Source organism: Abramis brama (assembly GCF_963993115.1).
Source record: "Abramis brama genome assembly, chromosome: 8".
NCBI classification, from domain to species: domain Eukaryota; kingdom Metazoa; phylum Chordata; class Actinopteri; order Cypriniformes; family Leuciscidae; genus Abramis; species Abramis brama.
Window position 1 is genome coordinate 4,571,599 of NC_139970.1, and position 17,532 is coordinate 4,589,130.

Below are 17,532 nucleotides of genomic sequence, written 5' to 3' on the forward strand. Positions count from 1 at the left end.
GTGTGATATCCATCATATTGTGTGTGCACGCGCATCTATGGTGCGCGTGAAAGAATACCTCAGCAGCGCTAAAAAACTATGGAGTTTCTTTTGTGTCTTTTTTATTCAAACAAACATATTGTGTTTGAGAGTAAAACTAATTATTTTGTAATTAAAAAATATATATATTGCAAAAAAAATCTTCTTAAGGCTCAAAAATAAAGAAGTTGATAACAGAATTATTTGCAGTGCGTGTAAATCTTTGAAAACCTTTATTTTTCCTTGTGCACTTCAAGAACTTTTCATCACAAACCCACACATTTTGCTCTCTTTTCTGTTTTTTTTTTGCGGGTCAAAATATTTTGCTTGCGAGTTGAAAAGTTTTGCGAGTTGAAAAGTTTTGCGAGTTGAAAAGTTTTGCTTGCACGTGAAGCTGTAGCTCAGTGGGCGGTCTCTACCAACCAGGATGAAAGGCATTTTTCTATTGGTCACCCTCGATTGAAGTGACCGGTTGGCCACGCCCACTACGTTTTCCCGCCGCTGCTGCTGCTGCCACCGAGAAGATAAGAGAAGAGAAGCGAAGCAAAGCGAGAATGGCGAGCAACAGGTCGTTTACTGGGTAAGTAATAACTAATTTATTATCATAAACGCAGTGACAAGTGAACTGAATGATTCTCTCTTCTTATGCTGTCCCATTTAAATACGTAACGTTGGCTAGACCAGTCTGTAGTTAGTGTTACCGTTGACTAGATTTTATTAACGTTAGCCAACACCAGCAGCCAGAGCCACCATTAAGTTAGTAACGTTTGCCGTGTGGTCGATGTCCAGTGTTGCTAGCTGAGCTGACATTCATAATCACATTGGATTTTCTCAGCGTAAAGGTTAAGAGGCACTATTTTCGATGTTCGTAGAGTTGGGCCTAGGTTCTGAGGTAAAAATATAGGCGTCCCGCGTGACGTCACGCCATTTGGAGCAGCCATCTTGGCGGAATAGAAAATGCTAAACCGCCGGCGATATATTCCTATCATGCCCGAGCGATGCTGTGCAGTTGGATGCGATCAGATACGTGATCATACAAAAGGAATATCTTTATACCGTAAGTGCGATGACATGACGTGAAGCGTGACGGCCGCTGCGCTAATAATAGATAGCAGCTAGTGGTGGTGGGGGGAAAAATCGATTCTGTTCAGTATCGAGATATTTTGCGCACGCAATTATATACTGTAGCGTAAAGTATTGCAATATTTAGGCTAATTATAAAATGATCTCTTTTACTTTTGGGTTATAGGGCTTTGACAGTGGCAGTTTTTTACCACTGTGGTGGTTGGGGGGTTGTTTTGAAAATTGAAATAAAAAAATGTAGCAGCTAGTGTTTATTTGAGCAATTCCGTCAAAAAAGCAACACATTAAAGCCTGTGTAAAGCATTGAAGATGTTCACAGATTTAATGTGACATTTGAAGTGAGTTGAGCAGTCTTATTTTCCTCATTTTTTGTAATGCCTTGAATAATATGGGGGACATGAATCGCAATATATCACAGAATCGAATCGCAATAGCCTACTTGTATTGCAATTATGTTGTTGACGGATGTATTCCGTCAAAATGGCTGACACGCGGCTAGGGGTCACGTGATTGGGAGATCTGTATTTACACGACTTTTTATTTATTTATTTTTTATGGTGGGTGCTAGTTTCGCGTGTGTTCGGCCAATCAGCGTGCACTAAAGTCACTGGTAGAGTGAGTGAGTGTGTGTGTGTAAATTGATCTAGCCACATGGATTGTTTTTTTGCTTTTCATAGTGTATTGCATATAGTTATTGTATGTTTTACATTGAATTTGAGTTTTTTTTTTTTTTTTTACTTAATGGCAGAATTGAAAACCAAACAGGCAGATCACAACCACAGGTAAGCTATTAGCTTATTTCTACAAATTAATCAGATGACAATTTGTTTTGCTCAGTATTGTAATATTAGTGTTTTGCACCTAAACCTTTTTTCCCCAGTATGACCAACGTGCTGTAACTGAAGCAGCACAACATTTAATTTCCTTGGTGGCCAGAGTAATCCCCGAGGAAAATGCAAGGCAGGGTCAGACTCAGAGCCAGATCCAGCAGTCAGGAAGACCTACTGTGGAACATGAAATGGCTAGGTAGATAGCAAGCATATTTAAAAGGGCCAGTTCAGGTGTTACACAGAATAGTCAAACATTCCTTTTTTATAACGATATAAGTTTGGCATAGGATGCAGCAGCTAAACATAGTGTTTCTTGCTACTCAAAAATAAACACCGAATACACGCACATTAATAGTTTTACCTGTTCTACAATTTGCAGATCTTTTCCTGGATTTTTTAAAAATGCTGGCAAAAATAAAAGACATCTTGCCAGATGTCACAGGCCAACTGTACCAGCAAAGGCGCATAAATATTTTGATTGTTCTGTGTCTTTGCTGGGCTCTAAATCCGATACGACCCCATCTATATCCGAAGAGCTGGAGCTCATGCAAGCAGGGCTAGGAAAGAGGACCCTGTCCTTAACATCAGATACAACACATGCCGAGGTGAGGAGTCCGATCTTAAGCAAACACATATTCTAATAGCATTATTTGTTGTGTCTGTGTTTTAAGGGTTTTTCTTTAACGTTAATGTAGTTATCAAGTTTGCTGCGGGAAGCATACTCAAAAATGAGTCATTTGGAAGACAGGTGGCTTCTTTTCAAAGCTGCAGGTGTGCTTTTTCACAACTTTTATCAACATTTGGTGTTAAAATTCATTAATATGAATAAGTCCATTGAGTACAGAAAACAATGCATTATACTGTAAAGTTATTCTCTTTATCAGTTGTTGTGTTACTTGATTATATAGGTGGGAATGGAAGGAGAAGAATATCTGTAATACCATTGGAGGCAGAGGGGTATACAGGATCAGTGATCAAAAGTGCTTCTAGTGGTGGGAAGAACTTGCTGTACGTCGTGCCATTGCAGGATGAACTTGACATGACACCATTGCCACCAGATGCACCTGAATTTGCCCGAATGCCAAAGGCAACTTGTAAAAAATGCAAGACTCTGATGCCACTTCAGACACTGGCTTTGCATGTTGACCAGTGTGACAGCATGCAAAACTCAGAAAACTCTGAAATTGAGGTAAAACTATGTTGTGTAGGCTTTAGGTTACTATCTTTAAGAACTGTCCACTGACAATACAAATTGTCTTTTTCTTTTCTCTTTGCAGGAAGAAGATTTGGTGTTTATAGAAGAGGCAACATCATCTAATGTTATACATCACCCTCAGGAGGTACACAAGCAAAAGCTAAATTTAACATTGGCTATGTTTACATGACGCCTTTTGTTTCAACTGGAACGAAGTCATTCTGATTGATTGAATCCGAACGTAGTTTACATGAGCGATACATAAAGTGATCAGGTTGATGTGTGTGTTAATATGCCACAAGCTTCAAATTATGATTATTTAAAATGCGCTCACTGCATGAATATTTAGTGTTTCCTGCTGTTTGCGCATACAATTCTCCTATATTGCTTCTTTTCTTTATTTTAAAGAGCTGACGTAATATTGATCGTGTTATGATTAGGAGACGATGAGCACATGAACTGTTATGTCGTGCTGCTTATATTTATCAAACATTAAAAATGCCCAAAATAAAGCGTCTGTGGATGAGTATGAAAGATGGACTGATGAAACAACGAAAAATCTAATTCAATCAGATTACTAATGGATTATTTGGTTGTATGTAAACGTAGCCATTGTAAATTATCAATTACTTCAAAAAAATTGGCCCTGCAAACATTTTGTCTTTAACTTTTAGGCACTTGAGACCCGGTGCCCAATATGCTTAGGAACCTTTCCAGTTTCTGACTTAGAATTGCATGCCAGCTTTTGTGGAGAAAGGTAATAGTAATAGACTTGCAAAGCTTAAAGGGATACTGCACCGTTTTTTCATATTAAACTATGTTATTCCCTTAACAAAGACGAGTTGATGCATATCTCTCTCGTCTCAGTGCGTGCACTCAATCGCTCTGGCGCGCGGCGCCACTTTGATAGCACTTAGCTTAGCCCAGTTCATTCATAGGGCCCTATAAAATCCGTTTTATTTTTTTTCCCAAATTCCGTTTTTTCCGTTTTAATTTTTGCACATTCCGTTTTTTCCGTTTTAATTTTTGGGAATTCAGGTTTTTTTTACCCTTTACTGTTATTTTTGTTGTAAAAAGAGTGTTTTTAATGTTAATGATTAAAATGTACACAAATAAAATAGGAATGACCCTTATTGAGGTAACAAACAAAATTCTCATTTTAAGAGGTGTTAAATGTGGTTTGGTTTGTTTACATTAGTGAATATTAGGCTAACTAACATGAACCACGAGCAATACATTTGTTACTGTATTTATTAATCTTTGTTAATCTTAGTTAACCCTAACCCTGTATTTTTATTATGTTACTTCACACAGTACATTAAGCTAACTAATGTTAACAAATACAACTTTTCATTTAAATAATGTAGGCTACTAAATGGTGAAATTAACATTAAAGATTAATAAATGTTGTAGAAGTGCAGTTTATTAATAGTTAATGTTAACTGATCTAGTTAACTAGAGTTTAATAAATTGAACCTTTATTGTAAAGTGTTACCGATTTTGTTATACACCGAACCGATTCAGTGTTGGACAGATCAGTTGTTTTAACCATTCATTATACCATGGTCTGGGTGAATACTCGATTCTGATTGGCTGCAGGGTGTCCATTAAAAAGTGATAATGTACACCTAGGAAATGCGTCCCGTCAATTTGCCTGATGACAGTTCTAAATGATTGCGCTGGCTCAAACTCACTGATCAACTGCTGCGGTCGGGTCGCTGTGGCCACGTTGCTTGGCAACGCCTGTATACGGGAGATATTAAATAGTGCGCTCGACTTAATAAATAAAAACCCTCACGATTTTTACTCTAAAACACATTAATGTATTATTAATTGATTAAATATTTCTTTCTTTCGTAAGTGACCATGGTATAAGCGGGTTAATGCCCTTCGAGGTGTCCATTGTCAGGTATTAATGGACTTCGGCGGAGGCAACCGTCCTCCGCTGCGCGTCGGATGGTTCACGCCTCGCCGTCGTCCATTAATACCTGATAATGGATTCCTCGTCGGGCATTAACCCTTACTTAAAGTGAATCGGTTCAAAGGAGTCATTAGTTTGCGAATCGGACGTATCATTAGCAGACTTGTACGCGTTGTGTGATTATCCCGGCAGTTAGGACATCGCACAAGATTTGTCAACACAGAAAACATTTCATCATTGGATAGGTTTAGTTTATTGAAAGTGTTTGTCAGCTGAATGGGCGGAACGCTTTTCAGAGAAGAAGGCAAGGTAACATTTTTTTTTTGCTCGTTCTTTCAGTAATATGCGATTTTCCTCAGACATACGTTTTTCTCCCACACAAAAACAGAATTTTATTCCAAATATGTGAAATTCCGCGTTGACACTAGATTCCGCGTTAATTTGCCGATTCCGTGATCGCGGAAATTATAGGGCCCTACATTAGGATCCAAACAGATGAAGTTAGAAGCAACCAAACACCTCCACGTTTTCCCTATTTAAATAGTTACACGATTAGTTACACGACCAAGTATGGTGACACAAAATATAACATGGTGCTTTTCTAAGCAGGTAAAAAGGATAACTATAATGTATGGCGGAATAGCACTTGAAGTTGGGAGCACTTCGACTCGGCGCAGTAAAAAGTCACGCTTGAAAAATCCTCTCCCCCTTCTGTCATTAGAACCAACGTGACTTTTTACTGCGCCGAGTCGAAGTGCTCCCAACTTCAAGTGCTATTCCGCCATACATTATAGTTATCCTTTTTACCTGCTTAGAAAATTGTAAATTAAAATTAAAAAAAAAAAATAAAACTTAAAATTTTGTGTCACCATACTTGGTTGTGTAACTACTCGTGTAACTGTATTTAAATAGGGAAAACGTGGAGGTGTTTGGTCGCTTCTAGCTTCAAATCTGTTTGTTCCCTAATGAATGAACTGGGCTAAGCTAAGTGCTAGCAAAGTGTCGCCACGTGCCAGAGCATTTGAGTGCACGCACTGAGACGAGAGAGGTATGTATCAAGTCGTCTTAGTTAAGGGAATAACATAGTTTAATATAAAAAAAACGTGGAGTATCCCTTTAAAATAACACCTAGTTATAACTTTTGTTCTCTGAATCCATATGATCACTGTATGATGAACAAGTCAAAATGTAATTATTTATTCACTCACAAATTAAACCATATTGATTAAATATGGTTTGAACCACTTATTAATTAAACTACTCACAATATAGACCAAATTAAATCTGGCCAGATATTCACAGATATGTAGATATTCATATAATATCCATATATTATTCTCCTTGGGGAAAAAAAAAATCTTTATAAAAAAAAATCATAAAATTCATTGTGTGTTTCTCTAGGCAAATGGCATGTTGAGTGATCATCTATGGGTATAATATTTCTTTAATCTTTGTTTACACTCTTGCTGAAGTGTTTGAAAATGTTTAAAAGTGATGAAATGTTTAAAACCTGAGTATATACATGAATTTATTTATTTATTTCATTAGTCCAGATGGAGTGCCAGAAAAAATACCCTGCTCTGATTTGGATCATATCTCATGGTAACCTATCTGACTATGTTCATTGCTTCTGTAAATTATCATTGATCTTAAAGGAGAAGTTCACTTTTAAAATGAAAATTCTGTCATCATATAATCACCCTCATGTTGTTTCAAACCTGTATGAATTTCTTTCTTCTGCTGAACAGAAAGGAAAATATTTAGAACAATGTCAGTAACCAGACAGTTTTTGAGTCCCATTGACTTCCATTGTAGGAAAAAAATATACTATGGAAGTCAATGGGACCCAAAAACTGTCTGGTTACTGGTTACTGACATTGTTCTAAATATCTTCCTTTCTGTTCAGCAGAAGAAAGAAATTCATACAGGTTTGAAACAACATGAGGGTGATTATATGATGACAATTTTCATTTTAAAAGTGAACTTCTCCTTTAAAGTAAATTGCAAATTTATATATATTTATTTCAGTGAGGAGGATGTGATTCGTCATGCAGCAGCACAGATAAATACCACAAAGACCTTTGAAATCTGTGTGTCACGAGACAACATGGTTGAGAGAGGTCTGAAGCTGTGGAAACGTCAAAAAATGGGAAGCCCAGTCAATCCCTTGAAAATCATCTTCCTGGGAGAGCCAGGAGTTGACACAGGGGCACTGAGGAAAGAGTTTCTGTCCAGTGGGTAGTTTTCTTTATTCATACATTTAGTTGACGTAAAATTAAAAAAAATATTCCTAGATTTCATTATTCTAAAAATACAGTCTGTATCTGAAATATCACAGTTGTACTGTTTTTTTTTTTTTTTGTTTGTTTTTTTTTTCAATGCCCCTAACTGCCTAGCCTAATGATATTTAATCTTTTTTTTTTTAATGGATTTAGCAATGGTTGCTGGCATTGAAAAACGTCTCTTTGAAGGTGATGCGAAGAAAGGAAAAACACCGAAGTACTCCCTCAATGATCTGGACAATGAGCTGTTCAAGTATGTGTCTTGCCATTGGATTTTGGGTTAACATTATATTCAAACAATTCCTTCTAAATCATTGATGAAAGAAAAGTTTGGTATGCCATGAGGGTGGTATTCCAAACTTTTATGTCTTCTGCAGGAGAAAAGATATTTTGAAGAAAGTTTCAGCTGTTTTTGTCCACATAATAAAAATCAATGAGGTTTAAAACTCAACTGTATTTTATAATATACCCAAGTCAGATGAAACATTTTTTTTAAAAATCCTGTAGAAGAAAGAAAAGTTTGAATTTGCCTAAGTAAATACATATTTTTCTTTTCTTTATTTGAAGTAACATAATAGTACTTCTATATACAGACATTTATACAAGTATACCACTCTATATTAGTGCCAAGAACTGTTGTCCATATATAAAACGGTATATATTTCTAGAGTTGCAGGTGAAATATTTGCTGTGAGCATTGCGCAAGGAGGACCGCCACCACGGTTTATGCAAGAGTGGTGTTACGAATACCTTGTTACCGGTAACATCAAAAGGGATGGTGTACATGACACGGAGATATCACCACTAATCAAAATGGTAGGTCTGGTTGATTTCATTTCATTAGATACAAGTTCTCTATCCATAAGGAAATTAGTTTGCTGTTATAATGTTATAAAGCCACTGACAAATTGGTTTTGCTTTAAAAATCAGCAGTGAATCATGCAGTTTAATATTTATTAAGGTAAAATTTTACTTGTAGATTGAAGATGCATCTGACCTGTCCAACTTCACAAAAGAAATCCTGGACTGTGGCTACACTGGACCAATCAACACTGACCACAAGGAAAGCATATTGAGGTATGTCAGACTCAGCACTGAAAAAAAAGGTTATGGTTCATTTACAGAAGTATCAACACTTAACAGAATTACAATGCCTGCTGAGTTGTAATATGGTACATTTTAAAGCAGATGAAATTGAGCATTATAAAACGGTCAGTTCTAGTCCTAGATTCTGATTGGTCAATAGCTGTTTTATTCACGATAAAACACTGCTATGACCACTTCGCCCAACGATTCCATTTTTCTCTACACAACACCCCTAGCAACCACACATAGCAACTTAAAAATCGCCCAGCTCTAGTCCATTTAACAGTCATGGAGTTTTCTGTGCCTATAGTCATCTGTCAGTTGCGTCTTCCTTCTCTGTGATCACACGTTTGAGTCCTTTCAATATAAAAGTCTTCTCTACTGACTGACTCACTCAATAAGACTATCTTTGCCGTCATCTATTGGTGAAATAATGTATGTAACTTCTGTTGCTGTTTATGATCAGGAACTATTTTTTCCAGCGGAAGGAAGGCTTTAAGTGATTTTACTTCATGATAGTTGCATAGATAAATATTTTTCTGCTTTAATAGTTGTATTGTGTGGAAACCGTTTTCTAAAAGCAATAAGTTACAAGAGGATGTGCTGTATCAGGAATAAGTCACGGCTGAAGGGGTTGCAGGCACTTAACAACGCCCTTCAGCCGTGACTTATTCACGATACAGCACATCCTCTCGTACCTTATTACTTGCATATCACACTCGCAATTATAGACCTGTTTGATGGGAGTCTTTCTCATAGGTCTTTCTATATATACTAGGGGTGTAACGGTACGTGTATTCGTACCGGACCGTTTCGGTACAGGGCTTTCGGTACGGTGCACGTGTGTACCGAATGACTGAATGCAATATTTTGTGTGCGGAACATAGGTACATTTTTGTAGGTACAGCTGATTCTAAAGTTTTACCAGAGCCCGTCTGGTTTTAGTTTTACCCGTCGTCACTGTAACCTAAACCAATGAAATCGACTGCAGGGCGAAAAAAAGCTTTTCCGCTCCGTGTGCGCCGCCGCACTCTCCGTTCCGTGTGTGTGCGTGTGTGTATTTTTTTTTTTTTTATTTTTTTTTTTTTATATATATATTTTATTAAAAAGTGTTTAAAAAAAGTGTAAACAAATTGTTAAAAAAAGTTTATAGTAATAAACAACCTGCAGTTTAATGTTTGCATTTCTTTCCCTTACTGTACCGAAAATAAACCGAACCGTGACTTTAAAACCGAGGTACGTACCGAACCGTGATTTTTTTTTTTTTTTTTGCGTACTGTTACACCCCTAATATATACAGACTCATACATTATAATTGTTCTTTAAACAAAAAGGAATTCATTTAAATTATGCAAATAAATTGAATAATTTGCTTTGTTGCTTTGAATGCCCTGTTTTTAAATTTGAAGCATTTTAATGTTTTATTTTTGTCTTTATTATTGTTTTGCCAGAGCTCTTACTCTACATATTACTACAAAACGCATCCCAATGCTGCAACAGCTGCGTGTGGGCCTTGAGATATACGATCTAATCAAAGTCATGCAGAAAAAGCCACAGGAGTGTCATGATCTCTTTGTCATAGGATATGATGACAAAGTATGTAGAAATTCTGTTTTGAGCATTTTAGGTTTTTTTTTTTTTTTATTGTCACAAATTACAAATGTTAAAATACATTTTTATGCTTTTCTTTTTGGTGTTTAGGTTGACTCCCATTACATTTTATCCCACCTGGCCCCAGAGATGAGCCCAATTGGTTCGATTAAACAAATGAAAGAGTCAAAAATCATGGAATTCTTTCAAGATTTCCTACTTGAACTTGAAGGTATGGATTTAAAATGTTTTTATAATGTGTTATGTTATTTGATAACCAGGTGTAAATATCCTTCTGTAGTTCCCAATGTAAAAGAGTATAAATAAACTAAAACATTAATTCTCATTACATCTCTTTATTTCTTCTGAAGACACCCAACCAGAAGACGCAGCAGCAGCAGGAGAAAACTTGTCTGTGCCAAAGCTAATGCAGTGGATGACTGGGCAAGCTCACAGGCATCTGCTTGTGTCAGAAAGGGAGAAGTTTAATATAGTGTTTAAATTTGACCATTGCTGTCTACAGCACATGCCAAACCACACTGTGTGTTACCCAATTGTCAGTGCTTGCACCAATACCATAACATTTCCTGTGGTGCATATGGTAGATTACGAGTCTTTCAAAACACTCATGCAAACTGCTGTTACATATGGGGCAAGCTTTGACAGAGTGTAATGTATATCAAAGCATTCTCTTTAATTGCGTTATTCTTTAAGTTTTTAAAGGGGTAGTTCATGCAAACTGCTGTTACATATGGGGCAAGCTATGACAGAGTGTAATGTATATTAAAGCATTCTCTTTAATTGCGTTATTCTTTGTAAAGTTTTTAAAGGGGTAGTTCATCCAAAGATGTAAATTCTGTCATTGATTACTCAACTTCATGTTTTTTCAAACCTGCAAGACTTTCGTTCATCTTCGTAACACAAATTAATGTTTTTATTGAAATCTGAGAGATTTCTGTCCCTCCATTGACAGCAACACAACTACCACTTTGAACGCTTCAAAAAGTTAATAAAGAGATAAAAGCTAATCCATATGAATTGGGAGTAAACTACTTAATTGGGGATATGAAATTTCGGATATTTATTTTGAATATGGATATTTTGCAGTCTTTCTGAAACGTCAAAGTGGTAGTTGTGTTGCTGTCAATGGAGGGATAGAAATGTCTCAAGATTTCAATAAAAACATATTCATTTGTGTTCTGAAGATGAACAAAAGTCTTACAGGTTTGGAACAACAAGAAGGTGAGTAATCAACAACAGAATTTACATTTTTGGGTGAACTAACCCTTTAAATGCATGTAAGGGGAAATAAAATAAATTTGTATTTGGTGTACATTTTAAAAAAATATATATAAGCCAATTTCTTGTGGGAGCCACAAACAAGTTCTAATAAAAAAAAAATCCTTATTGCATAATTTATTTGTCGTTTTTTTTTTCTCATTAAGGCAAAATACTTAAATTAAAATCAACTTAATAAATTACATTTAAGACAAACCATACAGCAGGAGCCTTTTTTTTCATACATATACTGTTACGAACTTTAAAAGTAGGGAATGTACTGTAACATTTATATATTAATATGCTGCTGGATGTGAAGTGAGGTGGAAGAACATGACAATATTTGAAAGAGAAATTACTGGATTTTTATTCACATAAAAGCCAAAGCCACTAGATCCAGTAAAATAAGAATAATATGCGCTATGTACAATGTGATAAATGTAAACAAACAATAAATGGGAAAAGAACAAAAGCAGCACCAAAGAACAGAATATAACAAAACAATCTGCAGGCAGAGACATACACAAACTCGATTCACTACAGAAAACTCATTGCGCTACAAAGAGCTCAGTCCGCTACAGAAAACTCGTTCCACTACAAAGAGCTCAGTCCACTACAGAGTTTAAATCGCGATCGAGAGAAAGCATGAACGATCACGCCTAGGCTTTATATATTTATAACATTAAATTTAAAGTTAATTGACATGCTTGTACGTAGATGTCATAGCCAAAACAAGTGGACTCAACACTGGGGTTCACTTGATTCTGTAAAGTAGCAAAATCTTCAGGTGACAAGGGGCAAGGTATCTCTGGGACAATGACTCCATGTTCAGAGTCAACACTCTGTGGATTCTGGAAGAATAATTCCTCTGCTTGCAAAATCTGGGTGGGAGGGAGTGACAGGCACTGATTATAAGAACAATCACCTTACAAAGTACCATAAGGCAGTATGTTTTATCTATCTTAAGTCATGCATACCTCTGCAAAATCAGGCTCTGACACAGGTGCTTGCAACATCCCAATATTCCAAAGCTGATTCGGGGACAAATTTCCCTCCGTTCGCAAGGGATGACAGTTCCACATCTCTATGAAATGCTGCAAATCTGTGTGTATTCTGGGGATGAAAACATATCTCACACAGAATAGGTGAACAGCATTAGACAGGTCAATTAATCCCTCCTCTTCCAGGCTGTGGAGAACATTGTAGTAACTTGATGTTACAGCAGTCCAAACATCTCTCCATAGCCGTTCCACTCTAAGGCAGAAAAGTGTAAGGTGTTGATTTAACGGCAAAGCATTTTAAAAGTTTACATAAAAAATAAAAATAAGTGCAAAAAAAGTGTATAAGAAAAATACATTAACCATGCTCTCCTATTTAATTACCTCTGGTTATGCACGCTTTTGCCAGCAATAAAGCTGCCACGGCCAGTTCCTCGCACAGTAAACATGCACCGAGCAATGTCTACATTCTCAACCCCTTGGTCTGCTCGTACTCTAAAACAGTCAGAAAGAGCCGTTTTTGATTATTAGAAGTATTATGTGTGTTGGTTCCAAGTCAAGAGCCTTAGATCTACAACCTAGGGCTGCCCGATGTATTGTTTTAACATCGATATTGCGATGTGCACATCCACGATAGTCACATCACCAAGCTCGGCTCAAACAATCTTTATAGCACGGGCAGTTCCAGTACCTGATTATGACTGGGTACTATGAGTAATCTGTAAAAAGAGTATCTTACAAAAAAAACTTTTTCTTCACAATATTTATGCTCACAGTAAATCTGTAAAAAGGGTAAAAACAAAGTTTTTATATGAAAAAAAAAGGATCTTATACAGATCTTTTATTAACAATGTTCCTTTGAAAGAAAAGGTTTGTAACATAATGTGGCTCTTTTTCTGTATACCTTATGAAATGTTTAAAACTGTAGTCATAAGATCCCTAATTATCAGTGGGACCATTTTTGTAAAGAATTTGTGAGAAATCAATCTGTATAATGTGCATATACCTTGATGGCCATCCATTTTTTTCTACTCCATCCATGAAAAACCCAAAAGCTGTTTTGGCTCTGTTATTCCCAGCAACATCCAGGTAAAAGATCTGTTCAGGAGTTGGACACAACAGCATAATATTGATATGCAAGATATACAAGAGAAATGATGAAGGGTTGATTAATAGATATGTACCTTCCTTGAAAAGCCATCAACAGCCCCAAAAATCACTATGTTGTACCTATAAAAAAAAGCCAGTATTCACACATTTAAAAAAAAAGAAAAGAATTTGATGATCAGTCTCTTCTGCATTTCTTTGATCCAAAATATAGCAAAACCAGTAATATTGTGAAATACTTCGACAATTTAAAACATAAATATTTTTAACATTATAAATGTCTTTACTGTCACTTTTGATACATTTTATGCATCATTGCCATGTATTAATATTAAGTATTCTTCTTATTCAATTCTTTTTTTGAACAGTAGTGTGTAATGTTACAAAAGATTTTATTTCAAATTAACGGTTCTTTTGAACTTTCTATTCATCAAAGAATACTGAAACAAATTTGTACATAAAAGTTTTCAACATTAATAATGATAGGAAATTTTTCTTGAGCATCAACTCATATTAGAATGATTTCTGAAGGGTCATGTGACACTGAAGACTGAATACATATACATACACAGGGTGGGCCATTTATATGGATACACCGTAATAACATGGGAATGGTTGGTGATATTAAAGTCCTGTTTGTGGCACATTAGTATATGTGAGGGGGCAAACTCCTCAAGATGGGTGGTGACCATGACATATACTAATGTGCCACAAACAGGACTTTAATATCACCAACCATTCCCATGTTATTACGGTGTATCCATATAAATGGCCCACCCTGTGTGTGTATGTATGTATGCATGCATGTATGTGTGTATATATATATATATATATATATATATATATATATATATATATATATATATATATAAAAGTTATTTTACATTGTAATAATATTTCACAATAATATTGTTTTTACTGTATTTTGGATCAAATAAATTCAGCTTTGATGAGGCCAAGAGAATTTTTTCTAAAATATATATTTTTTAAAATCTACAGATCCCAAACTTTTGGTATGTATAATGAGATTTAGCGATATAAAATCAACATCACAAATTACACAAGACAAACGTATGGTAAAGCTATGATTAATATGTAATTAAAAATAAAAGTATTAAAAATTACCTTATCAACTTATGATTCGTGTCTATATGGACAAGAGACAAAGGAGCAGGAACAGAGTATGTACGTCTTGCGACGCATGACAGCTGGATCATCCTTGAAAGTACTCCTGCACCATCCACACGTTGCAAAGACATTTTCACTCTTCTCCATGTAACTCGATGTCCCATTGCTTGTAGAGACCCTTTCACCAGCCTGTATCCCGCATGAGGTGTTCTTCCCTTTATAGATCTAACCTTCTGATCAAGTTCATGATCAGAAAGATCAGAATAGTTGCTCCTAACAGACAGACTTTCCTCTTTCATTCGCCTGTATAAGGTTGATCTTGAAATGCCATGCACTTCAGCCAAAGAGGCCAGAGGTAAGTGCATGCTGAGCAAATCTTGGAGAGTTTCTTTTTGTATGTTTAGTCTGGGACGCCCCACACTTCCACTCCATTCAGGTACAGCTACATTGTCCAACAATGGAGGGACAACACTCTTTGAAAGATAATTGGCAATAACTTCATTTAACTGTTCTAGAGCATCCACCACACCCTGGGGTATGTCTATATATGATGCTCCAGCTCGAACAAACTGCAACTCCTGACAGCAAACAAAATGGAGATATTCAAAGTCAATTGGATGCCTATTAACAATGCAACCAAGTCTATCCACAGACCTATGCAAAATCTGCCATTGTGTAGTCCTGCAAAGAGAAACAACATTTAAAAACAAAATTAGCTGATGTAACAGATACATAAAATTCAGAAGCATATATATTTTAACTGTGCACTTAGTTTTTGACTAAATCAAAATTCAGTTAATTGATCACAAATTACAATCACTGTTATTTCTTTACTTAAAGGTACTAACGTTATGTAACTTTTGGAGTTCTAGAGACATGCAGTTTCGTTAACAGACTCAATGCACTTGTGCTAAATAATCTATCAACTCAATGTTTGATCCAGAGTTTTCAGAATTATGCAGAATTGCAGATTGTGTCGTCTGGAAATACATGAAGAAACAGAAGCGTCTTGGAGACGTAGCCACAGTTCTTCTGGATTTAGTCTGTTTCCGTTTTTTCTGCTTCTTCATGTAATCACAGACAGACTCGATGATGGTGAGATCAGATCATACTCGACTGTTGTCAGACTCCTTGTGCATAAATAAATCTCACTGAATTATTACAATTAATGGCAAAATGAATGTTTGGAAAAGTAAACTGATATTTCCTTCTGACACACTATAGCAAAATATAAAAATAACTGGCTTAAAACTATTTTTTGGGGTGAAAATACTAATGTGCCTATGACTTTAATGGACTGGTGCACCGGAGGAACCTTTTCATAGTTTCTTGAACTAATGGCAGAAGAGTAACTGTTAGGGTCTAAACCAGCATTATTATGAACTAACAGTGACTTTAGTGTACGCTGATTGGCCGAACACACGCGAAACTCTAGCACCCGGTATAAAGATATTCCTTTTGTATGATCACGTATCTGATCGCATCCAACTGCACAGCATCGCTCGGGCATGATAGGAATATATCGCCGGCGGTTTAGCATTTTCTATTCCGCCAAGATGGCTGCTCCAAATGGCGTGACGTCACGCGGGACGCCTATATTTTTACCTCAGAACCTAGGCCCAACTCTACGAACATCGAAAATAGTGCCTCTTAACCTTTACGCTGAGAAAATCCAATGTGATTATGAATGTCAGCTCAGCTAGCAACACTGGACATCGACCACACGGCAAACGTTACTAACTTAATGGTGGCTCTGGCTGCTGGTGTTGGCTAACGTTAATAAAATCTAGTCAACGGTAACACTAACTACAGACTGGTCTAGCCAACGTTACGTATTTAAATGGGACAGCATAAGAAGAGAGAATCATTCAGTTCACTTGTCACTGCGTTTATGATAATAAATTAGTTATTACTTACCCAGTAAACGACCTGTTGCTCGCCATTCTCGCTTTGCTTCGCTTCTCTTCTCTTATCTTCTCGGTGGCAGCAGCAGCAGCGGCGGGAAAACGTAGTGGGCGTGGCCAACCGGTCACTTCAATCGAGGGTGACCAATAGAAAAATGCCTTTCATCCTGGTTGGTAGAGACCGCCCACTGAGCTACAGCTTCACGTGCAAGCAAAACTTTTCAACTCGCAAAACTTTTCAACTCGCAAAACTTTTCAACTCGCAAGCAAAATATTTTGACCCGCAAAAAAAAAACAGAAAAGAGAGCAAAATGTGTGGGTTTGTGATGAAAAGTTCTTGAAGTGCACAAGGAAAAATAAAGGTTTTCAAAGATTTACACGCACTGCAAATAATTCTGTTATCAACTTCTTTATTTTTGAGCCTTAAGAAGATTTTTTTTGCAATATATATATTTTTTAATTACAAAATAATTAGTTTTACTCTCAAACACAATATGTTTGTTTGAATAAAAAAGACACAAAAGAAACTCCATAAAAAACAAAACAAAACATCCGTCCGCACCCGCTCTAGTCCTGACCGCAAGTCGACCGTCAGTGTTGTTGGTAGGCACTACGCAGGTTTTTTTGTATTCATTTCTATTGCATTACGATTGAAAGCAGTATCAATAATGTCAAAAATATGATGTGCAGTCAAGTTCGGGTATGTGCTGTGAGTGTTCTCACCGCGCGCGCTTGTGATTCGCGGAGTTTTGACGAGTTGTATTTTTTTGACGACTTGATATTATTTCTTATTCAAAAGTTTAGAATGCCTAACATTCTAAAAATCTTCCAGTTTAATGCGACATGTAGCCTATCGTTACTTTTGCAACGACTCTATTATTTTTCCAGTCATAGACCAGTGCTCACTGACTAGAATCCAGCGCTGACAAGAATCAGCATTCACGAGCTCAGAAATGTGTTTTGGCGCTGACAACAATCCGGTGGTGCAGAATCACACAGCGGAGGAATGGAAAGTTGACAAGCCATTAAAAAGTATTGACTTAAGAAACACTTATATTTTTTTCAAATATTTTCAATAAATCATGTTCCCATTCACTCTGGCGACGAATTTT

The 17,532-nt window shown here is 36.4% G+C and overlaps 2 protein-coding genes and 1 long non-coding RNA gene across 3 annotated transcripts; 2 read left to right on the forward strand and 1 right to left on the reverse strand.

Annotated features, from left to right (window-relative positions):
- Nucleotides 1–1,499: 1,499 nt before the first annotated feature.
- LOC311088903 (uncharacterized protein) lies at nucleotides 1,500–6,653 on the forward strand (the record flags this gene model as incomplete). Its single annotated transcript, XM_084123286.1, has 7 exons — nucleotides 1,500–2,127; nucleotides 2,311–2,536; nucleotides 2,627–2,702; nucleotides 2,840–3,120; nucleotides 3,209–3,271; nucleotides 3,801–3,883; nucleotides 6,596–6,653. Exons 1-7 carry the CDS (start codon nucleotides 2,120–2,122, stop codon nucleotides 6,651–6,653), a joined length of 795 nt encoding a protein of 264 aa, XP_083979412.1. The 5' UTR covers nucleotides 1,500–2,119.
- Nucleotides 6,654–9,853: 3,200 nt separating this feature from the next.
- On the forward strand, nucleotides 9,854–10,768 carry LOC311088550. The gene is made up of 3 exons (XR_014607520.1): nucleotides 9,854–10,011; nucleotides 10,117–10,237; nucleotides 10,377–10,768. It is a non-coding gene; the product is annotated as an uncharacterized lncRNA (long non-coding RNA).
- A 1,161-nt stretch (nucleotides 10,769–11,929) lies between these two features.
- Nucleotides 11,930–16,467, reverse strand: LOC311088538 (uncharacterized protein). Its single transcript, XM_084122729.1, has 7 exons — nucleotides 16,434–16,467; nucleotides 14,514–15,197; nucleotides 13,466–13,511; nucleotides 13,288–13,379; nucleotides 12,666–12,776; nucleotides 12,261–12,537; nucleotides 11,930–12,164 (listed from the first exon to the last, which is right to left on the reverse strand). Exons 1-7 carry the CDS (start codon nucleotides 16,457–16,459, stop codon nucleotides 11,958–11,960), a joined length of 1,443 nt encoding a protein of 480 aa, XP_083978855.1. The 5' UTR covers nucleotides 16,460–16,467; the 3' UTR covers nucleotides 11,930–11,957.
- Nucleotides 16,468–17,532: the final 1,065 nt, after the last annotated feature.

Bases quoted from the DNA above. Each gene is read 5' to 3' on its own strand.
- LOC311088538 (XM_084122729.1), bottom strand. From the start codon at position 16,459: ATGGCGAGCAACAGGTCGTTTACTGG. The intron at 13,512-14,513 runs GTAATTTTTAAT...TTTTTTTTATAG, and splicing joins ACGAATCATAAGTTGATAAG to GTACAACATAGTGATTTTTG. The intron at 13,380-13,465 runs GTACATATCTAT...ACTCCTGAACAG, and splicing joins TTGATGGCTTTTCAAGGAAG to ATCTTTTACCTGGATGTTGC.